Below are 25,148 nucleotides of genomic sequence, written 5' to 3' on the forward strand. Positions count from 1 at the left end.
CATACTTCCATATTATCTTAACCCCTGTTTAGATTAGGTTAAGTTGTATTACATATATATCTACAGCATTATCAAAGTAATGTAACAAACCAATTAGTGGCAACAATCACATTTAATAATAAATTAAAATCTTTCTGATGATCTGGCTGCGACAGTTCGTAAATTTCCATATACTTTTGATGGTGGACTTCCTACAATGAAAATTTTAATACAAAGTTTAGATGTTATAAAATTTACAAATGAATACAGTTTACAAATAATTTACTTATAAATGTTTGTCAAATTGGTAAAGACATTTAAACCATAACAGACCAATACGCAAGGAATAAATGAATCCAACAATGTTAGTAAACAACATTTCTGTGCAGAAAACATAAAACAATATTGCAAGTTAAACTAGAAAACAAAGACTTGTAATTTGACATCCAACATTTCGACAATGTAGCCTATTTGCCTGTAAGAATGAACAATCCAAATATACCAAAACTTTACATGGAATGACCTAATAAAGTTGTGGCAGTTAAAACAGAGAGCACACAATTTTCAAGAGGTATGTCGCTGCATTAATTTTTCACATCATCTTGAAAAATAACATTTTCTGTAATGAATAGCTAATTATCCTATATAGAACATGGCGCAAAGAGTATACACAGTGGCATCTATAGGTAGTTGTTATTGTTAATATTTTACTGCATAGATGGTCATTGACTTTTACCCTCATCACCTTTAATTTATATTAATTTTTTCCAAGTGCACAAAAGCCAATATAAATTTTCTTCAGGTAAAAATTATGTCATAGCCTTGGTAAGTTTATATCTCTCTTTCCTCTCTTTTCATTTTTTTTTTTATATATTAACATTTTCTTAAAGGATTTCAGAAGTGAAACAAACTTCCTATATATTTTTAATTGTAATCTACTTACCCAAAATTAAGTTACATATTGCTGTTCTTGCTACTTTTATATTTTGAAAAGATCCTAAGATGTGAATTTTACTGAAAGTAATAAAACCTTAGTAAGTAAACTAATTATAGAATAACTAATCAAAGAATTCAAATAGAGAAAAATATTCAGCAGGTGACCAAACAACACAAATAATTCATGAATGTGCTTTGCGTATGAGTTAATTATCAGTGTTGTTTAGTCACAAGTAATTAAATTAATTCATTGCAACCAATGTAATAAATCAAATTACTCATTTACTTAGTTTAAATAACTAAATGAATTCAATAAATCTCTTTTCCCTCCAACGGGGATTGGTTCATGTTGAGAAAACTAGTTTTTCAATTCCTGCACATGTTAATCAACAACATAAATCATACATGATCTGTAGTGTTTTTCCTTGGTTGTCATCTGACATGATTGTTTTTAATGAATGTTATATGTCCATCAGTTTTTTATTTAGAATTTTTTCATTTTTGTTTTTGATTCCCCTGGGTCTTTAATTGCTCATAATTTAGACTGGGTTTTTTTGTCGTTGATAAAGACATAATTGTGAACTGTATGTCTTTAAACTCTTAACAATGGGTCTGTATGTGATGGTTGTTTCATGGCCAATCATACCAAAACTTATTTACATAAATGTTTGAAGGCTTCATCTAAAGTAATACCTTAAGCAAGCTGCCTCACCTTCACAATATAAATTTCTATACTTCTAGACAGGATTTTATCTGACCAGACCAGTTTAGGAGAAAATATGTTGAATTTTTTTTTTTATAATAATCAATGCAATAATGTTTCACCACTTTTAATTGATTACCTGTCTGCTAGAACTATTCTGGTTTTTGTAACATTTTCTATTGTGAATTTCGTTTTTCCATTCTTTCCTGCCAATCGACCAATTGCTCTGGCTAAATGGTCACCTTTTAATGGTTTTACTGGAATGTTCAAAATAAAATTAAATGATACAACAATGTGACAATGAGATAAATGATAGAGAAGTTTAAGGAATTCTTTATCTAAATGGTCCAAGCACCCTGCTGCAGATATCCACTTTCAGTCTTCAGAGGATTCTCTCATTGACAATTACTGGTTTACTACATGTTTATAAATTTTTTACAATATGAATGGACAAGAATTTAACTAAAAGATCTAAACAGACTGAAATCAATATCACGACAGCATTAATATATAGTAATTTAAATCTGTACAGGGACATAATATGATTGTAATATACATGTTGCATAAAAAAATCAATCATAACTTTAAGAATAAATGGTATATGGACAGAAAGAAGTTTTGAACAGGTAACTACTAATCATCTTTCTTTCTTCTGACTACTGTACATGTAACTACTCTTTCTTGATCACAAACAAAGTGAAGTTAACAGATAAAAGAAAATCATGCAGAAAGTTTAAAGAATACTAGGAAAAGGAAATCTAAAATAGAAAGAATAAATCATGATTTATTCCTTACCATCTTGTACCTGGAACGATTCTAGGTATAAATCATCTAATCTGACGAGTGCCAAACTGTCCTGAAATATATAAAATTTATTTATTTAAAATGTGAAACAATATTTTAATATTTGTTTTGAAAAATGCAGGTAAAACTTTTAACACTACAGTTAAATTTGATTTTGTGCTTGCTCATTATTGAAGGCTGTAAGGTAACCTGTATTTGTTTACATCTTTGTCCTTAGGTCGTCATGGATACATGTAGTTGTACCATTGGCAATAATACAAATGTACTGTATCTCCTTATCGTAATATTTAAGATACATTTAGTGTTATTCAAAAAAGTCTGTGATACAGAATTAATATAAGAGACATACCAAACTTAATGGGGATATACAGAGTAAAGTATTGAATATAAAAAAGATAACAACTCTTAACTTCATTGTTTTCAATATAGGAAACAATCGTTTAATTGTAAATGGTGTAGCATGAGTTTTTTTTAACTAAATTTTATGATATGATATACTATTTGAAGTTCCCTGTCTGCATTAAATTTGTAATAGGTTGTAATTGTTACAGTCCAAAAGCTGTAATTGTGCACAAAGGTGGCCAAGACATCATCATACACAAGAGAAACAATATAAAGTTAATAATATTTCAATTTTTTTCTTTACAATGAACCATTACATAATGTTACCTGTTCAATCAATCCAACATATTCAAAATGGTTGGTCTTTTACAAAATCAAAGTACAATCACTATGCAATACTTCAAGGTATATCTTAATATTAAGAACATATAAAGTTTTATTTACAATTTTAATTTTAGTTCAAAATTTACATAACTTACATCAACATCAAAACCTAATGTGAATGCTCGTACAAAATCTGCAGCTTTCTGCAATGCTCCTATTTCTTTAGTTTCTTTACATGTCTGAAAAATATTATGTTGATTTTATTTACAAATAAACTTATAAATTACATCTTGTCTACTCTGCTACAAAACTGAAAACAGAAAAATTACAGAGAAATGTCTCTCCTGTTCTCGTTATGACAAAAAAATGGGTAGAAAGAACTTATTGTCTTGTTCTGACAACGAAAATATATTTAAAGGTACATTCTGTATAGTAAATCTAAAATCTGTACTTTTCTGTATATTTAATGTAGAGAATCTTAAAACAACAACACTTTAGGGACTGCTGACGGTGCCCTAGGCACCGAAACATGTCGATCAATAAATTTCTGCAGCAGTCCCTAAAGTGTTGTTATCCACGGCTTAGTATATATCTAGGATTTTGATTGGTTAACGCACGTCGTTACAAAACCCATAGCCCCTGGGTGTTGCTAACCCATATCCCGGATGTTGCTTACCATTATCCCAGGGATCTTCACGCAAGTTTTCCTTAGTTCCATGATAGTTCATCAGGATGACGGTGCCCTAGGCACCGAAACATGTCGATCAATAAATTTCTGCAGCAGTCCCTAAAGTGTTGTTGTTATAAGACTCTCTAAATTTTATGTTTTTTATCATAACGACCCTGCATACCCTAGGGTATCCACTTTTATCGACTCTACCGTACTACAGACTCACCAGGCGTTGGTTCACTTTCGTTTGTAATTGATTTTCGGTATACTGTGCAAATATATTACTTGCCCAGGAAATTCATTTTTAAAATTAAACTATTTAGTAATTATAACACTGAACTTTTTTTTATAAATATAATGTCAATCAACAGTTGCTGAAAATGGGTGGTCCTCTTTGGCTTCCTCACAGTCACAAATATGACAATAAAAACCTAATGCACTATATATTGCCAAGAGTGAAGAAAGTTTTGTTAAATATTAACAATTAACCTATTAAAACCAAGACCATATATTAACATGAAGATATCTTTCTTTATGATGTTGTAGTGCTGCCTCATTAATGTATATCACACAATGGACATTGTACTTGAATGCAAAACTTAAAGTACAGCCATTTTTTTTTTAGTAATTGTCATGAGGTTTGATATCAGCACCAATGATATATATACATGTAATACCTTTATTTCTACATTCCTTGATTTAAGATTGAATCTGACTTGTAAATGGAGATGTTCTACTATAGGTGTAAATATCTTCATCCAGTTATCCTTTAATGGTGTGTATCTGTTTGCTGGAACTGCAATCTTTCTTAGTTCTGTTTTCCCACCCTGAACAAATAAATATATGTACATTTCTACATTATAAACAATAAATCAAAACTCAGTTGTGAATAATACCAATGCACAAGTCTATATCAAAGTGTAAACATTACATGTACAATCCCTTTGTTTGGTGCATACTTCCTGAAGTGAATCTGATTTCTTTTTTAATAATATTAAAATGTATATATCTGACTATTTTTCGCTTAATTTATATTAACAACCCATCCACAGCAGAATATATGTTATTTTCAAACAAATGTATGTAACAAGAGTTCTTTTAATTATTCAACCATGTATGATAATCTCATCTGAGTTAAAAATACATTTAACAGACAGGAATTGTTTCTCTCAATCAAGTCTTTATTTTCAATTACCACTGTATGACAAAATAAAATTACACTCTCCAGAATTAATAAGGAGAATTTGCCATTTCAGAATCATTGTTGTACATGTACCCAAAAATGAAAATAGCGTTATATATATGTCACTGGTTGAATTTTCATTGTTTCTAACATTTTTAATCATTCTCATATCAACATTTTGTTAAGCACTAATTAAATTATTACCCAGAAATATATTATAATTTCTGAAACTGTTAGTTCAATGTAATTTCATTAATACTGCTATGCTAAAAGCCTTGGAAATTTGGAATCCAGGTCCGTTCGCCCTGATTCATGTTCGCCCAGATTCATGTTCGCCCAGGGTCCATTCACCCTGATCATTATTTTTTTTCTAATTGTTGTCTAGTAGCATAATTTTAAGTATTTGAACAAAATATGTTAAAGTTTGTTGAAAAATTTACAGAATAATTATATTGCTGCAATCAATTTATCATTTTCCCTTTGATTTGCAGTGTAGAATACTGGAATACAATGTGAATGTATTTATCTTTATTGATATTTGTTATTAACAAAATAATTGTATTCAGTCAATCACGAATGTATGCAGTATAACTGAGACTAGTCTCAGAGTATAATAATCAATGAACTTGTAAATCCGTTTCATGATTTACAGTTCGTACATCTATGTTTCTATTAATTTCAAGCTGAATATTTTATCAAAACAAAACGTTTGTTCTTATTATTAATCTATCAAAAGACTAGAATCACAATAATCTGAGATCCGAATTATTTTGTAATAGAACAATTTAAAATGATCCTAAACAAGCCATAAACTTTTTCATAAATTTAAAGAATATATACCATAGAAATATCTGAATAAGTTTATTCAACTTCAATGCCCTGAATTTTTTAATACGGTGAACAGACTCTACGGGCGAACGAACTCAGGGCGAACAGACCCAGGGAAAACATGTTAATAGGGCAACCGGACCCAATAATGGAAATTTGCACCCGATTAAAGTTATAAACTTTAATTTAATTGCTCTTCTCTAGTATTGATAGTAAAAAATTATTTTGAAAAAAAACCCGACCATATTATGATGAAAGAAACAATCAATTTCTCTAAAAAGATACATGGATTTATGATTTAAAGGAACATAATTCATAAAATTATTTACTGTCAATTTGTCACCACTGATGGGGGGAAAGACTGGACGTTTCGGAGCAGACTCTGCTGTCTCCATTGACTGTTGATCGTCTGTTTGTTCTTTCGGCAACTTTCTTTTTCTCGATTTCGTCTTTCTTGGTATAAAACCATCGTCTGTTTCTTGTGAAACTGTTTCCATTTTTGTGTTTTGATTTGTAGATGTTGCCATTTTCACGTGTTGTAATAAAGGAAGTTGTCATGTGCGCATGCCTGTGTTTTCTCCAAAGTGAAAGTAGCCAGGGGAGATAATTTAACATAGGAGAGAAGAAAAAAAAATCAGACAAATTATGAAATAAGATCAAATGGAAGAGAGTAAAACAGGTTACAAGAGTTGGAAATGGACGGATGCACATTTTTGCAATCTACCAACACATACATTGTTATATCCAGGGATGTCATGCGGAATAAGTACAACACCACAAACAAATGTTTATGGACATGCTAAAGTAATAGATCCAGATGGATCAAATAAATTCTTGGTTGCTTCCAGGGTTGGAAAGTTCATTTCATTAGAATACCAGATAACTATGGACAAATTAGCACCATCTGCAAAAATAATACCATTTTCATATATTCCAGGTACAAATGTCCTTACAATATAGCACAGAAAAAAATATTCTCTAGAGCTTAGATATAAGACGATGTGATATGAGTGCCAATGAGATAACTCTCCATCCAAATAACAATTTATAAAAGTAAATCATTATAAGTCAAGGTATGGCCTTCAACATGGAGCCTTGGCTCACACTGAACAGCAAGCTATCAAGGGCCCCAAAAATTAGTAATGTAAAACCATTCAAATGGGAAAACCAACTGTCTAATCTATATAAAAACGAGAAACATGTATGAACTAAATAAGCAAACTACAACTACAAAAAATGTACTGTACATCAGATTCCTGACTCAGGACAGGTACAAACATTTGCAGCGGGATTAAATGTTTTAATGATGCTAAACCTTCTCCCTTTTCTAAAACAATAGTATAACATCACAACATAGAAAACACGCTGTAAAAAAATGTTTCATTTAATAAATTTAAAAGACATATAGAGGAGAAAAATTTTATCTCATAATCTCTGCTTAACAAAATAGTTTATATATGATCCCTAAATATAAGTAAATTTTTTAAAATATATTGTTAGGATAAAGACCTTAAATCTTCACTAAGAGTAACAATATGAATTTACATCTGTTTCAGAATTGACCAATTTGTTTATAGTATTCAATGTGCGCAAGAATTTTTTTCATTTATTACTTTAACGACACATGGCTTCAATGTTTTGATGTAGTTTAATGATAATCAGGATACCTGAGAATTGACAGTAAATGTGTAACACTTTTGTATAGACAGCTGTAGCAGAGATTTGTTGAGTAAATTAGTTCATCACAGGTTTATTGACAGTACATGTAAAACACTTTTATTTTTATATTTACAGCTGGAGCAGAGTTGGTGTCTTTAGATGTAATTTGTAAATCAGTTCATCACAAAAGAATTGTTGTTGGTGTAACATTTATAAAATTTGAAGAAGAGGTAAGGAAAACAAAATTAAAAAACGAAAATACATTGTATAGACACAACTGTGTATATAAATGAATGAACATTTGAATTATTTGGTTTAAGAAACTTTTTTTTTAAGGAAAAATGACATAATTTAGCATATATTCTTATTATTGATTGGTCAAAGATTGCATATTCTTTTATTTGATACATTTTGAAAAAGGGCTGTGAAACAAAGGTAAGTGTATTGTTCATGAAGAAAGACCCTATACAATTGATTGAATAGTTTGGACTACATGCTAAATAATTTCAATTATTGAAAGTTCTCCAAAAAAATCTATCTAAAGACGATTGAATAAAAGGAGATGTAGTGTATCTTCATGAGAGAGTTACCAAACAAATATAAATATCCTAAAGATACCAAAAAGGTCAGCATACAGATTTCAGCATTACAAGTGTCTTCATAATGCCATAGAATTAGAGAAAAGTGTAAATAAGTTTTATAGAGACTTTCTTAGAGATATTCCATCTACACTGAATTCCTTAAGTAACAAACAACCAAATTGGTGTTTAGTGCCTCTTTTATCCCTATTGGCTATTTTTTATTGATCAGTTTTATTGGTGGATGTAGCCTTATAAAAAAAGAACAACCAACCTTTGGTAGGAATACTGACAATCCTAGTCGTTTAAGATTGGAATCTAACCCACCTGCCACTTGCTGGGTTAGAACTCACAACTTTTGTTGATGTGTTAGACTGGTAGTTGGAATTACTAATTATAAAAAAAAAGAAGATGTGGTATGGTTGTCAATGAGGCAACTCTCCACAAGAAACCAAAATGACATAGAAATGAACAACTATAGGTCACTGTACAGCCTTCAACAATGAGCTAAGCCCATACAGGGTAGTCAGCTATAAAAGGCCCCGAAATGACAATGTAAAACAATTCAAACGAGAAAACTAAAGGCCTTATTTATGTAAAAAAATGAATGAAAAACAAATATGTAACACATAAACAAACAACAACCACTGAATTACAGGCTCATAAGACCACTCAGCTAGCATGGCCCCAAATCTGAAAAAAATGTATCCTGATTTCCAAAATATAGATTTTCTGCTAGGACATTTTATTATGTTACTTTCCCAAAGTTTCCCTTGGAACCAGAATTTTATTTAAATATATGTCATCGACTTATATATCACATCCATTTTTAGTAATCATGAGATCAATTATTGTGTATTTATATTTTTATAGAGTGAAGATGCAGAGAGCACTTGTAAACAATATTTAAATCTGTACTCACTACAAGAGGAATACTCAGGATTTGATAATATAGATGGTAAGTAATACATGCATTCTAAAAAATGAATGTATTTAAATGTTAAGTTATCTCCCCTTTTTGAAAAAACATATTGTTTGAAATTTCTGTTGAAGAAGGAGTATGTTATGTTTATTTTTAATTTATAAATTTTATTGATAGTACTTAAAAACAAATATCAGTCAAAAGAAAATATTTAAGTTAATTTGAAATATGGTTTCCTAAGCATACATCTAAGATTGAACATTGCTGTACATTTTTTGTTTGTATTTGTATGACTGTATGCTGTTGAAAGCTGGTGAAAGAAGTCTGAATGTTTTTTTACAATAAAAACTTAAGCATATTGTTCCCATGAATTGTTTTAAAATATGTGTGTAAGAAAATTTCATTAGTGTCTTTTATTTTATTATTATAATATTCAGGGTATATTTATTTTCCATATTGATTTAGTCAGAGTATATATATATATATATACAGTGAAATGTGTTTAAACTGAACCACTTTGGGACTTAAGATTGTTCGTTTTTTGCCAATATTCGGTTTTATCAGGTTCACAACACATACAAATTGATATGACTGCTTAAGATGGCTCGTGGGTCTAAATCAAAATTTTATTTTAATATAGGATTTCCCTTAATTTTGCTACAAATGAACTTTATCTTATACTTAATAGAAAAATAAAATAAAAAGATGGGGTCACCGTTTATTTACGCTCACAATCTGGCTTCGAAAGAAGCATTCATTTTTGCAAAGTTACTTTTTTTCTGTTGAACTAATAGGAGAAAAAAAGGTAATATCGAAATAAAAAAAGAACTATATTACAGAAATCACTCAAAATTTACGAAAGTTGAGTTTCAGTACAGCTTATTTGAAAATGATAATAAAAAATATGGGTCACCGATGAGTTAAAAAAGATATTTCAATTTTAATGCCAAAAATAGCATTTTTGCACCAAAGGGAGATAATTGGAGCTTTTTCAATGATATATACATTTTAAAAGTCATCTGGAGCCAACACAAATTGATACTTTTGAATGATTTTTGTTCCATATGATAAAGTAACATCTATTAAAGGTAATAAATAAAATTTGTAATGAAAAATAACTGTTTAATTTTTTTCCGAAATTTTTATACCCTCGAGCCTCCTTAAGAATATGTTTGGCTTATACAGGTTTTTCGGTTTATGCAGGATTCGGTTTAGCCAGGTTTCACTGTATATGTATTCAAATTTTTTTAACCAGACAATATTTATTTTCAGATTGTTTTAGCCAGAGTATAGATTTAGACTTTACTCCTTATCAGTTAACACATACAAGGTCAGTCTTTGAAAAATTGTGTAACCAATATAAAAATAATATTTAACAGTTTAAACAAGGATTTATTTGTATAGTGCCACTATTCAAATCCTTGGTTTAAACAAGAATGGAACTAAACTTGTTGGGCAACTCAAATTTATATTCTGTTTCTTTGATTTATATAGTGTCTATAACAAAACATTGAGTTATGGATTTGGAATTTTATTATTGTCAAATCTACATCTTACTTTTATACAAAAGGAAATTGACAAAATGTCTTTATATAAACTTAGACATGTGGTTTTTATAGACAAAAAATTATGACTTTATAATGATTGTAAGTTACAATAATGAGAGCTATAAAATAATTTGTTTTCTTTTCAGTATATTTGTAGCTGGTAAATTAGAGTCTGTGTTTTTGTTGATTGGCAGTGATTGTAAGATCCACATGTACAGAGAAGTCTCAGTAAGTGTTTTTTGTTGGACAGTGATCATGGTGACGGTATGAATCACATATAAATTAAGAATCAGGTCAATATTCTGTATTTTAAGATAGACAAGTATAAGTCTCAATACAATATGTCTAGCTCTTAATTCTGTATATTCTATACAAATAATGTATGATTTCAACAGAAACAACCAAAAATCTTAATATCTTCACCATGATTGAATGGAAAAAGGACATTAAAAAATTGACAACCACAGACAAGGTCTGAAATTCAGAGAGTGATAGGATTATGATATTTTGATTATCATTTTAAGAAGACATACTAATTTGAATGTTACAGGCTTTGTTTGATTTTAGCGTCTGGTTCTGAATTTAATTTTGTCTGGTACAATATTTGAAAAACAGAATGCACACAAAATCATTATCAATCTACAGAATATATTCCTGCAAATTAATTTCTTGATTGACATCATTTAAATTATGCAGGCAATGCAACAGACCTTCAGAGAATTTCCTACAGAGGACTGTTTTCCTGAGTTTAAGGACATAAGTACTTGGTAAGCATTTGTAACAATTTTATTTTTTAGTGTTCAATGGATAGATTTTGATTACCAGTAATATAGATTGATTTATATTTTTCATTATTCTTTGGATAGATGTTGTGAATTAAAAATTGAATTTTATTTTAGAGTTAATAAGATGCATTGGGTAGATATTGTGTGAAGTAACTTAAATTCAATTGAATAAATTTTGTGTACTGTAAATTGAATTATATTTTCAGTGTTCATTGGATAGATATTGTGTACTTTAACCAGTACTCCAGGCGATTGACAGCCAGAGGACACAGAGATGGTGGGATTACTGTTTCACATGTGAATGTAGATAGTAATGGTCAGTTTATTTTCATAATTTAAACGTATATTAGTCTATAATGGTTTGCTTTTGTGGATTGTGAATTGGATGGAGGGTTGTCTCATTGGCACTCATGCCACATCTTCCTATGTCTATATACATGTATAAGTATATCTTTTATGAAGATGGTTAGTTTATACTTTAAATTCAAATATATTTATATGTTTTTTTATGACGTTAGGATTAGAAAAGTTTAACATATTGTTCAGGTCAGTTGAAGTCTATAATACTCTTTGTATTGATTTTTCTAACAAAATCATCTTTGTCTCTTCTGGAACTCGAACCCGGGACCTCTGTGTTACAAGTCATGCATTAACCGACGGAACTAAAGAAGTACTTCCTTAGCTCAACTGCTTACGGCTGACTAAGTATCTACCACATGTTTTCTAAGGGAAGCAATCCCGACACTATATTAAAAAAACTAGGCCCTTACTTATAATATGCTTAATAATAGCAAGAAATCCCTTAATCAGCTACCAATACATCTAAGATTTATATCTGTAACATAGTTTAGTATCTAGCAAACCCATTTAAAGAACAGAGCAAATTGCAATTTTTGCAGAAATATATAAAGGGCTGCTTAAAAGGCTTAAAAGTACATACATAATCTTATTTGCAACATTCTACTGTCGGAGACAATTGTGTTTTGGTAAATAGTTAAAGAATTGTCTCCCTTTGTTGTACTTGTATTCGAGTACAAGTTACTGTAAATTCAGAAATTATTGCGTGCATTTATTATTAAGATTTAATTTGTCATTTCAGACTTAAATGCGATTTTTATTTTTATGATTTTGAGAAAAATCCTGTTTAATTCATATACAATATTTCAAAATGCGATTTTAGATTATTGTGTTTACAACTCTGTCGCATTTTTCGAAATAATAAAAACCTCGCAATAATTTCTGAATTTACAGTATATTATTTTATTGAATTATAAATGTATATCATCTTATTGTAGAGATGTTGAGTTCCTGGTCACTTCAACATGACAGTCCTATTACCTGTATCAAAATTTTTACCTTAGAATATAGTGTATCTCAGCCAGGATTTATAAGTCGTGAGTATTTATAGATTTTCAAGATAGCTAGTAGAATTTACTCCTTATCTTGATCAATGCAACACATCTTTATCATTGGGCCATTGTTATGTAGTTGTGTTTGAATCTCTCACTTTTTAATTTTAAAATTATTGATTTTACTAATCAAATAAAAAATTTATTAATTGTATTTTTATTCCCCCACCATAATAAAGTGGGCATTAAGTTTTACCCTTGTCCATCTGTATGTTGCTCATCTGTCTTTATGTCCCAAAATTTAAGTTTAGTTTGCATCAACCAAATGTTATGTAATTTATACACACAATGCTCATTACCAAAATACACAGGTCAAGTTTCAAATATGGTGGCTTCACTTACTTTTCTTGACTTTACAAATGGGAAAATTGTTGAATTTTTTGTTTCGGTTGTCTAAATTTAGTTTGCCTCTACCGAATGTTATGAAACTTATACACAATGCTCATTACTACAAAACACAGATCAAGTTGAATTTTGATGGTGTCACTCATAACATTCTAGAGTTATGCCCCTTTACAAATGCAAAAATTTCAGAATTTTATGTGTCTGTTCTTTAACTTATGTTTGCCTCAACTAAATGTTATGAAACATATACACAATGCTAATTACCACAAAACAGATAGACTACAAATTTGGGTAGCATCAATTTTACAGCTTGATCTGTATGTTTCTTTATAACATGATATACAAACGGGGGCATCAGCAGTGTCCCATGGACACATTTCCCATTTATTTTTGTAAATATTAATAAATGATCTTTAATAACATATATGTAGTTAATATTTGTAAAGAAAGATGTTTGTCATTTAGAGTTTGAGATTTGATCTTATAAGTCATGACACTCCTGGTGGAAAAAAATGATTTCTGTCTTATCCAAATACTAGTATTCACAGTGACATATTCTAGTTGAGTGAAATTAATAATTATTAATTATAGAATTATGATTACAGAGAGAAAAGATAAGTCAGAACAAGAAGGAGATCCTATCTTCCATGTTTTAGCTCTGAGTGCACTAGAACCTGCAGCTGTATATAGGTAATGAATGGTAAAATATTTTCAAATTGTTTCATATTTTCCTAGTACTGTTGGCAAAAAATAGTTTGTGACAATAGTAATATTAGGTTCTGCAATTGTGTAGTACAGTGTAACCTGCCTAATCCGACACACTGGTGGATCAGAAAATAATGTCGGAACAGGGTGTCGAAATACTCAATTTTTTTCTGCAAGAATAGTGATATTTTTTTACCATGAAAATGTGTCGGTTAAAGCAGGGTGTCAGAATACTGAGTTTTTATCTGCAAGGATAGTCATATTTTGGGACCATGAAAATGCGTCCGTTACAGCTGGATATTGGAATAGTCAGGTGTCAGATAGGCAGGTTACACTGTTCATACAAATTATGCACACACTTTCACCAATAGTTATCAATACCAATCATACACATTAAAGTTAAAGATATTGACAAATCATGAAGAAAATGTTACTATAACAGCCTACAGGAAAAAAATTGCATATATAGACTAAGTTCATTCCCTGTTTTTGGTGGGGTTCATGTTGTTCAATATTATATTTTCTGTGTTGTGTTTAAGGGAATTTTATTTATTGGTTTTTCTTTGGCCATGTTGTTGATGTCCGGAATCTCTTAGTTTTTATTGTCCCCAATATTTCTTCTCCACAGAACTGATTGTCACTATATAGTCTACATATTCCAACACTTTGTTGATTTCATATTTATATATTTTATCGATTTTGATTTTTGATTTTATATATTATGATCCTTGATCTCCAAAACAATTTTTGATCTTTAAACTCTTTTTTCAACCTTAAAATATTATAAGATATATGTAGAATAGTCACATAAATCTGAAAATCTCAGTTGTTCCCGAATGTAACACGCATAATGATTCCCTAAGAGTCTTAGAGAAAAAACCTTGATGAAATTTTGCTTCGAAAGTCATTCTTTTTGCCAACACTTGAAAGAAAAAAAATGTGTCCCTAGTACACGGATGACCCATCCGCAGTATCATTTTCTATCTTCAATGGACTGTAAAAATGGGGGAAAATCTCTAATTTGGCATTAAAATTGGAAAGATTGTATCATAAGGAACATGTGTACTAAGTTTCAAGTTGATTGGACTTCAACTTCATCAAAAACTACCTCGACCAAAAACTTTAACCTGAAGCGGGACAGATGAACAGACAAACAGACGGATGAACGAACGGACGGACGAATGGACGCACAGACCAGAAAACAATGCCCATAAATGGGGCATACAAATTCTGAATTAATTCTGAACATGACATAGAATTGCAAAGGAGCAAAACTAAAATTTATAACAAGCTACCTATCTGCAACATTTACCATTTCCTAAAACTTCAAGGACATTTTCAGGGCTATAATAAAGGTAACGTAAGGGTACCCAAATTGCACCGAGTACCCAAATTGCACCTATTTAGAAAAAATAGCAACGGAAATCTTACAAGATTTCCTAGAGACTAAACAACTTGTATTTTTATGATTTGATACTATGCACGTCTTTCAACATAGGTAAACATATTTAGACATACACAAAACGTTCACAGTATTTATCAACAGATGGACTGTTTACTGAAAAAGCAAAATGTACGAAAACGTCACCATGCGACGTCATCAAAACGTCATCTTTTTAAAATTAGCAAATACAATATATTATAAGTATCCATTTCGTAAAATATGAAGAGTAAGCATGGGCTAATATCCAATTGTTCAAAATATTTGAAGAAATTAAACAAAAGCTCGGTTATTAGACTTTTGACGATGTGAATTTAAGCATGGATGCAATTTGGGTACTCCTCATTACAGAATCATGGATAGTTTGGAGGTTGATTTAAACCCATTTTTGTATGACTCAATATGGATTCAAAATTAAATCGGTGTACCTATACAATAAAGAAGGGTAGGGCTACAAAATAAACACAGTATGGACATTTTTTTCTTGATCATAAAAAAACGTAGGTGAAAAAACTGTCAAAATAGGTGCAATTTGGGTACCGTCACGTTAGAGTGACTACCTATACAAATTAACTAACTTTAGATCTAAATATTTAAACAAAAAAATAAACTTGTGGCAGGTTTTTTAATAATAAAAATATTCTTTCATTATGCAGGAATGTTTTATCAAATGGTCTGAAAGAGCCTTTAGTATTACCACAGAGTAACAAGTTTGATGTACCTCTATGTGTTTGCATTGTGGATATAGATTTTGATGGATGCAATGAAATAATGATTGGCACATATGGCCAGGTAGTATTTTAAAATTATATTGCAAGTTGTAGCTTTTATCTAAAGGTCATTTTAATTGTTGTTTATTTTTTTTTGTTTTGTTTTGTTTTATATTTATCAAGAGCAGTACAAATTTAGAATGGAATATTTCCCCCTACTACTGAGTAAGTTTTAAGAAAAATATTTATTTTGAATACAAGGGAGATAATATTCATTTACAAAAAGACTCCACAATAGTCTTTCGTGGGAAAATAAATATATTTCTGTAATTGATAGAGTAAACTTTCAATGGTTTTTTGAAGTAACTACTAGTATTTTTGTTTGTGGAAGCCAAATTTTACGAAAATTATAGGAGATTTAGGTGTGCATCAATGAGACAAAAACTCGGCAACAACAAATAATTGGTGAACACATGTATGACATATGCTATTATAGATTTATCTAATTTTTTTTTGCTTTCAGGAACTTCTTGCATATAAATTTATATCACAAAAACAGATGTCAAAATCTGGAAAATCTTCAGGAAATGATGAATTTAGTGATATAAACGATCCAAACAGAAATCGTCATCTATCTGATGAAAAGGAACAGAGACTAACACCAGTAGATATTCAGGAATCATTGAGGTCAAAATCACATGAAAATCTGAACTTTAAACATTCTACTGAAAATATAACACAATCTAATAAGCAACACAAACAAGAGGAATACATGGGCAAGAAATGTGACCATTTTCAATTGTTATGGCAAAAAAGTTTTGCCTGCCCTGTGATGGGCATTGACCGATTGGATATTATGGGTGATGGGATGGAAGATTTGGTGGTAGTTACTCTTAAAGGTGTCCATATTATACAGGTAATTAAAATATTTCTATATAAGTGCATTCCAAAAACTGTTTGTATAACACTTTCATTAGTAGTTGCTCTTAAAAAGTTTTCTGTAAACCAATAAACAATTGTAAACTGTCATCTGTACATCAAATTTGATATGTCAATCTGAAATTATATTGTTATATGATATTACTGTTGTTAATTATTTTTTGGATTGTAATTACTTTTAGGTGTTTCAGGTGTTTTGAGTGTATTTTAAGTTCATATAACTTTTCTTTAAAGGAATGAGAAACAGTGTTCAGTGTTGTTTTCAATGGTTCCTCAAAGCAAATACTGTGAAAGTATTTATATTCGTGGGGAACCGATTTTCGTGGTTTTCGTGGATGACTCTATCCACAAATTTAAATGTCCAACGAAATATAACGACCGATGTCCAAATATAGACAAAGAAAGATCCCCATGTCATTTGACTACATGGATACAGCCCATATAATCTAGAAAATACATCAAATATCGGCAAATGCACTGTGAACTACAACTTCAGGCAGGATTATACGCATTTGGTCTTTAAAAAGGCTAAACTGTACACTTTTAATCTTTTAATTCATAAAAAAAATGATTGATGAAAGTCAGTCTATTTCCGGTGGTGATATGCTATGATGAAGTGTTCATTCTATATCCTCATAATTCTCATACGGAAAATATCAATTTCATATTGGGCTTGCTTTTGGTAAGAATTTATTTTATAATTCAAGGTACATTTATATAGCAATTGTTTATGTAACTGTTTTCTTTAAGTAACATGTAACCTGGATTTGTTTTTTTCTATCGATTTATGAGTTTCGAACAGCGGTATACTACTATTGCCTTTATTTATGGTCCAATTTACACCTTTGTGGTTTTTAATCTGTTGATCACTCGATCTCGGGTTAATTAATGTCATAACTTCTGATTACATGTGTGCATCAATTCAAATGTTTACTTTGCAATTTCCTTCAATCGAGACATTTTTAATCATGGATTAATCATCTCATTTCTCAAAGCAATTATTTTATTTCAAACGTGTTGAATGTTGTCAAATGAAGACGAACAAGTAAGTGAAAATGAACACCTTTATAATTTTGCAATGTCAACAAATCATTTTAAAACATCATATTGTTACTATAAATTATTTTCCTTTCTGATGGCTACAATATATACTCAATTTGTTTTTTCTTCAGAAAACTAAAATCCACGAATTTAAAAACCCACGAACATGTTATGTTTGCTCAAACCACGAAAATTGATACCCAAGAATTAAAGTACTTTCACAGTAATATATATATTTAATTCAGTACACTTAATGTAATCTTTATTTTATCCTTTAGTCTGACCATTTACTTATTTTTATTCTTTCAGCCTGACCTGCAGGAAATTGCTAAAGTTTGTCTTGAGAGAATGAACAATATAACACAGAAGAAACATAAAATTAAAAGTGATAAACATTTATCAAATGTTAAATCTGTACAAAATAAAGTGAAATAAAATATAAAAAAATCCTGTTATTTATTTTGAGTGATATTTGACCAAGCCTATAGATGATCATAGATGATGCTCTTGAATTTATAATTGGATGAGGCTTCACATATCTCTACAGTAATTAGAAGTTGTAAGATTACTGCTTCACTGCCATTTACTGCCATGTAGCAACTATCATACAAGTGATAGGTTTATCTAGCTTTATCCACTATTTTCTACATAAGAAAATGCCTGTACCAAGTCAGGAATAGGACAGTTGTTATCCAGTCATCTGATGTGTTTGAGCTTTTAATTTTGCCATTTGATTAGAAACTTTCGTTTTGAATTTTCCTAAGGGTTTGGTATTTTTGTTATTTTACTTTTGATATAGTAATAACTCTGGGATAACATTTCATTGAACTTATCTGTTGGCAGAAAAAATGGACTAGTTTGAATCTCAGACTGACTAAATGTTGGGTACACAAGTGTTTTACACTAGTTATGATGGCAGAGTCAAACAATACAAAATACAATTTATGATGGTCATTTTTTTATACTCCTTTTATTATGCATCTCCATTCATCATGCCTTCTGAAGATTTAAATATTGGGATCATTCAAAAACAACCAGTAAACACTTGGTAATTTCTACTATATAAAAACATGTATAACTCATAATGAAATAAAAATCAAGAAAACAATAACAATGTGAACTATAATGAGTGGAACAGTCTTATGCAAATATCAAAAAATATTTACCCATGAAACCTGGTTATATAGCATTTAATTTTGAGGTTTATCCATCTGGCACTAATTTATTTTAACTTTTATTTCTTGTGAGAGCCCTATTGTATTACACTAATGGGAAATATTGACCAATAGCACATAATAAATCATGTAGTATTGGTGTTTCTTGTTTGATCCCTTAAAATACTATCATCAAAACAGTGTGTTGCATGAATTTGGTAAATGGAAAAGTCTGAACCCAAAAACCATATTTTTAGTGGAGGGATATGAGAAGTGTTAATGATTTTTGTGACCTTTGTAAAAGACAATACTGAATCAAGAGTCCTATAAAGAGATTGCTATTTAGAATATTGTATTGGGTTGGGTAAAAACACATAGTCCAAATTGACCTAATGTTTTAAACGTAATTTTTGAAGAGCAAATAACAATAGTGATTGCAATTGCTAACTCTGCCCTCTGAGCCATGAGAAATGAAACATTTTTTTTCAATCTTTATATGGAATACTTCATACATTCTCAAGCACTAAATAACTCAAATACACATGTAGACTCTAGATGAAAATGTTCCAGAGTACAAATGAAAAGCAGTAATAGCACCTTAATTCAATCACCAATACAACAGTTACATATATACTAAAATGTAGATAATAGTTCTCTTTAAAAACTTAAATTGTTCAAATCAAAAACAGGTAGCAATACAAATTCAAAGTATTTGTTAGCATTCCGGGAAAGATTGCTTTCATAGACTGAAGTGGATGAATGAAAATTAATTCCAAAGAGAAAAAAAAATCATGAGAATCAAGTGGTTTAGGTCAGGGTCAATTTTTGGAAGATGAACTGTCCTAATGAATTTTGATGTACAAAAATTTAAATCCTAGTGATGAAAATATGTATCGTCTGGTAGTTCAAACTATTTCCAATAAAATTTTATTATTTCTTTCTATAAAGTTAGAATTCACATGTAAAAGAACAGGACCGTAAAGATAAAATTAGGATTTATAATACATAAATATCCGTCAGAGAGTGCAAAATTATTAAAAGTGTGAAAAGGATAATTTTAGTATTCTTTATTTGGCAGAATTTCATGATTTCATTTTCAAAGGATTTCAGGAACCTGTATAAACCCTGCATTAGATTTCTCATGAACATATAAGTCATACAACTTCACTTCTAATTCATATATTAGAATCTCTACCCTAAACAAGTAAAATATGCTCTGTTGTAAAAAAATTTTTTTTAACTCTTATCACTGTTATCGGACTTGAAACTGAAAGTCCTGATAAATATTAGGTATTAAATACTAAATACAATTCATTGCAACAAAAATAATATTGAGGCCAAAACAAATAAATAAAAAAACTAAAACTATTTACAATCTTATATAGATATGCTAGATACAATCATCAAATGCAACTACACAACCAAAGTTGTCACAAACTAACAGAACTCACAATTCATTCCAATCTAGATTTTTTTAAGGAGAGCTACAAATTACAATTTCAATGCCCTACTCCTTTATTTGTATAGGTTTGGTGAAGTCCATGCTTGACAAAGGAAAACCCCGAAAATCACTCATTCAAAAACAAAAATAGGAAGTGCACAAATGCATTATATAGGAAAGACTATGTTCAAGTATTACTGAAATATTTTACAATCATGGTTTTAACTTTTAATGAATAGTATTGGTACATGCTGCCTACCCCTTTTTGGTGATATGACCAACGATAATTTGTTGTACAATTGATCTACCATACACCAAAGAACATGTATGTAAACAACTAAAGGTTACAAGACGGCCTCAGATAATTCGCCTTTTCAGAATCTGAAGGACTATGGGTAATCTCATTGTTCGTACACCAAAATGAAAATAACGTTACATCATTGGTTGAACTTTAATTGTTTTGAACGTTTTTAACCAATCACAACGTTTTGGTGTACGCTTGTGAAAATATTACCCAGAATGCATTTGATTCTGAAACGGCCAATTAGTAAAACCCATACCATTTAGTAAACTATAAAAACCCTCAGCCTAACAAAGTGTGAAACAATTAAAGAGAAAGGGAATGACCTGATTTATGGTCAAAACATTTCAGGCTCCTGATTTTGGACAGGCATATCAAAAATTTTGTGGGGTTAAACATGTCGCGATGCCTTAACTCTCATACCTTTAGACAGTGGAGTAAAAGCATTATGGTACATAGGAACAAAAAAACAGAATCATTTGGAAAGGGTTTAACCCATCAGACTAGCACATAGCACACAAAACAACTAACAAAAAGACACCAGACACCAGTACCAATCTAAGTACTTATAGTTATTAAAAGCTGGTTCAAAGTTAATTTCAACTAATGAATAAACCATGTTTCCCAGATATAGACAATATTTTGTTACAGGGAACTATTGAAATTTCTTCAGACAAAAAATTCAATAAAAGGTGTATTCTATTAGTGAGTTGAATGATAAATAAGTGCAAAAAGGCAATAAGAACTAAACATTTTGTAATAGCTGATGTTAAAACAGGTTCATTTCATTACATTTTGTTAGGGTCAACTGTTAAACATATGCATCAAGCTTTTGTTGTATATTTTAAGGGTTTAACTGTTTTCTGATTATAATACATATTAATTCTCTTAATTTATACATGAATAACAGTTAGAATATTTAATGAAATATACATTTACATAAAAACAAAACACTTTAAAATTAACAGAGAACAAAAAACAAAATCTTTAACATCAAAAAGCAAATATACCAGTTTCCTTAAGATACTAGATGAATTAAAAACAAGAATGTGTCCACAGTACACGGATGCCCCACTCGCACTATCATTTTCTATGTTTACTGGACCGTGAAATTGGAATAAATTCTCTAATTTGGCATTAAAATTAGAATGATCTAATCAAAGGGAACATGTATACTAAGTTTCAAGTTGATTGGACTTCTACTTTATCAAAAACTACCTTGACCAAAAACTTTAACCTGAAATTTGCACTATCATTTTCTATGTTCAGTGAACCATAAAATTGGGGTCAAAACTATAATTTGGCATTTAAATTAGAAAGATAATATCATAGGGCACATGTATACTAAGTTTCAAGTTGATTGGACTTCAACTTCATCAAAAACTACCTTGACCAAAAACTTTAACCTGAAATTTGCACTATCATTTTCTATGTTCAGTGAACCGTAATGGGGTCAAAACTATAATTTGGCATTTTAATTAGAAAGATGATATCATAGGGCACATGTATACTAAGTTTCAAGTTGATTGGACTTCAACTTCATCAAAAACTACCTTGACCAAAAACTTAAACCTGAAGCGGGACAGACGGACGAACAGACAGACAGACAGACAGACAGACAGACGGACGGACGAACGGACGCACAGACCAGAAAACATAATGCCCCTCTACTATCGTAGGTGGGGCATAAAAATCCTTCACGCTAACTTTCACATTTCTAATTATCTGCGCTTATAATGCTTCAATTAATTTTTATTTGTAATGTTAGATATTTAAATATTCAATTGTTTTGATGTGCAATTTTTTCACAGAGGAAACAAAACAAGTCAACTCTACTAGTATAAATCAAAGGTCATTGTTTATACAAACCTGTCCTCTTAATGGAGGTTCTGTTTGTTAAGATTCTTCTCTTGACCTTTGCAAAAAATACTTTCCTTGGAAGATTTCTCACAGTGGCAGGTTTAATTATATACTTAGTATACTGTGAAAGTACTTTAATTCGTGGTTATCAATTTTCGTGGTTTTAGCAATATTTACATGTTCGTGGGTTTATTAATTCGTGGATTTGCGTTTTCTTAAAAAAAATAATTCAAAAAATATAGAAACGAAGGTTACAAATAGTCCTTATTGAAGGAAATTGAAAAGTAAACATTGGTCCTGTAAATCGTTGTGATAACACTAATTAACCCATGATAAAGTGATCAACAGATAAAAGACCATCAAACTTGAGGTGTTAATTAGGCCATAAAGATGTCACCTTATGAAAACAGTAACATAAACAAATGCTATAAACGTATCTTGAATTGTCAATTGATGTGGACAATGGTTGTTTAAACTATTTCGTTGGACACTTAAATTTGATGATAGAGTCATCCACAAAACCACGAAAATTGGTACCCCACAAATAAAAGTACTTTTACAGTAATATAATCTAAACATAACTCACATAGTTTATAGAATAATTATTTAAATATACATTTAAAATAAAAACAAAACTTTCAATTTAAATGAAAGAAAATAACAAAATATAAAGTAACTATACCAGTATCTTTAGAGCAGACTAGATGAAACAAACAAACGTCTTTCACACTAAAATATTTATACATTTTATGTGTAATAATTTCAAAATCAGATTAAAATACAGATTCTGTGTCCAAGCTTTGCTTAAAAGGATTTGAAATGCTCTTTCACTTTTAAAAGATCTTTGATGATCTTCTAGTTTAGTCCCATTAATACAAACCTTCAAAATTTAAAGACGGAAATTTCATTAGCTGATTTAAATATAGCAATAATAGAAAGTAAAATAGAGTGTTTTAAAATCTTTGTAAGCAGATCTGGGATACTTAATTTGTATTTAAATCAGATTTACAATTCCTTTTTCACACCTTATATTAGTCAAGACTAATCATTCCAATATCACATCACATGGTAAGGACTGAAAGACTTAATTTGGTTCAATTTTCTTTTGAACACAAACAACCTGATCACCGGTCATACAACATTGTAAACCAATCACTATGATGGTTCAAGCTTCCATTTCTCCTCTTCTTCTTTCTTAGCATCTGGTCTCAACTGGTTCCTAGCACCTCCCAAAACATTAGACAGGGCATCAGGTCCAATAATTAATGGGGAGATAACCGCTGATGGTATCTGTCTCATGACTCCTCCTACAACACCTGTCACACCCTTTTGTTCATGCTCTGTGTTAGCACTCTCCATAAAGTTCTGTGCCTGTTCAGATAACCCCTGTAATTACAAAATTGTTAGTATAATTTCCCTTGATTCAAATATTACTAGTGATTGAATGTTAGTTTTTTCTCTTCATTGTGAACTTAAGTGAGCTAGTAGTCTGATGTTATTTATGTATTATTGTCATTTTGTTTATTTTCATTGGTTACATCTTCTGACATCAGACTCAGACTTCTCTTGAACTGAATTTTAATGTGCGTATTGTTATGCGTTTACTTTTCTGCATTGGCTAGAGGTATAGGGGGAGGGTTGAGATCTCACAAACATGTTTAACCCCGCCCCATTTTTGCGCCTGTCCCAAGTCAGGAGCCTCTGGCCTTTGTTAGTCTTGTATTATTTTAACTTTTAGTTTCTTGTGTACAATTTGGAGTTTAGTATGGCATTCATTATCACTGAACTAGTATATATTTGTTTAGGGGCCAGCTGAAGGACGCCTCCGGGTGCAGGAATTTCTTGTTGCATTGAAGACCTGTTGGTGACCTTCTGCTGTTGTCTGCTCTATGGTCGGGTTGGTGTCTCTTTGGCACATTCCCCATTTCCATTCTCAATTTTATTATCCTAAATCATTTTTTATATTAGTTAGAAGACTAAATAAAAATTTCACATAAAAAAGCAATAATTTCTTCTGAAAGAGTCTAAATCAAGTCTAGACCTCAACAGTTGATTGCCTATTTTTCTTATAAAGATAGCCTCTAAATTTCCGCCATTGGCCAATATTTGGCAGTAAACATATGGGCATTGATTTTAACAAAACACAATGAAGTTTAATATATTAGTTATTCCCCAATTTAATAAATCTTTTGATAATCATATAATTCCATCAAGCATTCTTTTGACATAGACAGAATTGATGAATAGATTGGTCAATACTGTTAGTAGTTGCCTATGAATGAGAATACATATAACATAGCTGAAATAATTTGATTGAAATGTTAACATTCTAAATTTACAACTTTGATAAAACATGGATTTCCATAGCATATTATTATCATGTATATTTAACAAAATATCTGCATTTGAATACCCAACGTTGACAAACTAAATTACAGTCCAGCTTGTTTTATTGTCATCATTCTGGAAGTTGTTTCAATAATTTTTGTTAGGAAATCAATGCCTTGTAATTGACCACACCTAAGATTCTGACCTTCAACTA

At 30.3% G+C, this 25,148-nt stretch overlaps 3 protein-coding genes across 4 annotated transcripts in view; 1 reads left to right on the forward strand and 2 right to left on the reverse strand.

Moving 5' to 3' along the window:
* Positions 1-93: 93 nt before the first annotated feature.
* LOC139514270 (RNA-binding protein PNO1-like) lies at positions 94-6,329 on the reverse strand. Its single transcript, XM_071303274.1, has 7 exons — positions 6,099-6,329; positions 4,436-4,585; positions 3,244-3,327; positions 2,414-2,474; positions 1,758-1,875; positions 923-993; positions 94-191 (listed from the first exon to the last, which is right to left on the reverse strand). Exons 1-7 carry the CDS (start codon positions 6,294-6,296, stop codon positions 124-126), a joined length of 750 nt encoding a protein of 249 aa, XP_071159375.1. The 5' UTR covers positions 6,297-6,329; the 3' UTR covers positions 94-123.
* LOC139514268 (KICSTOR complex protein kaptin-like) lies at positions 6,296-18,297 on the forward strand. Its single transcript, XM_071303272.1, has 12 exons — positions 6,296-6,706; positions 7,564-7,658; positions 8,880-8,964; positions 10,201-10,258; positions 10,622-10,703; positions 11,172-11,242; positions 11,467-11,576; positions 12,556-12,654; positions 13,620-13,704; positions 15,817-15,952; positions 16,394-16,786; positions 18,160-18,297. The coding sequence occupies exons 1-12, from the start codon at positions 6,430-6,432 to the stop codon at positions 18,283-18,285; spliced, it is 1,617 nt and encodes a 538-aa protein (XP_071159373.1). The 5' UTR covers positions 6,296-6,429; the 3' UTR covers positions 18,286-18,297.
* Positions 18,298-23,429: 5,132 nt separating this feature from the next.
* The window catches only part of LOC139514271 (autophagy-related protein 2 homolog B-like), an 87,180-nt gene continuing 85,461 nt past the window's right edge, over positions 23,430-25,148 (reverse strand). For both annotated transcript variants that reach the window (XM_071303277.1, XM_071303276.1), the window contains one exon: positions 23,430-23,992. In XM_071303277.1, the coding sequence (XP_071159378.1) occupies positions 23,762-23,992 (231 nt within the window). In that variant the 3' untranslated portion in view covers positions 23,430-23,761. The remainder of the gene's footprint in view (positions 23,993-25,148) is intronic.

The sequence above is a fragment of the Mytilus edulis genome, chromosome 3 (assembly GCF_963676685.1).
Source record: "Mytilus edulis chromosome 3, xbMytEdul2.2, whole genome shotgun sequence".
NCBI lineage: Eukaryota > Metazoa > Mollusca > Bivalvia > Mytilida > Mytilidae > Mytilus > Mytilus edulis.

What these genes read in the sequence shown, in the direction of transcription:
- LOC139514270 (XM_071303274.1), bottom strand. Translation starts at nt 6,296, where the DNA reads ATGGCAACATCTACAAATCAAAACACAAAAATGGAAACAGTTTCACAA. An exon ending in CATTAGGTTTTGATGTTGAT is followed by an intron (nt 2,475 to 3,243) that starts GTAAGTTATGTA and finishes TATATATTTCAG; the next exon opens with GACAGTTTGGCACTCGTCAG. An exon ending in ATCGTTCCAGGTACAAGATG is followed by an intron (nt 1,876 to 2,413) that starts GTAAGGAATAAA and finishes TGAACATTCCAG; the next exon opens with TAAAACCATTAAAAGGTGAC.
- LOC139514268 (XM_071303272.1), top strand. Translation starts at nt 6,430, where the DNA reads ATGGAAGAGAGTAAAACAGGTTACAAGAGTTGGAAATGGACGGATGCA. An exon ending in TATCAGTTAACACATACAAG is followed by an intron (nt 10,259 to 10,621) that starts GTCAGTCTTTGA and finishes TTTTCTTTTCAG; the next exon opens with TATATTTGTAGCTGGTAAAT. An exon ending in TTTAAGGACATAAGTACTTG is followed by an intron (nt 11,243 to 11,466) that starts GTAAGCATTTGT and finishes TTATATTTTCAG; the next exon opens with TGTTCATTGGATAGATATTG.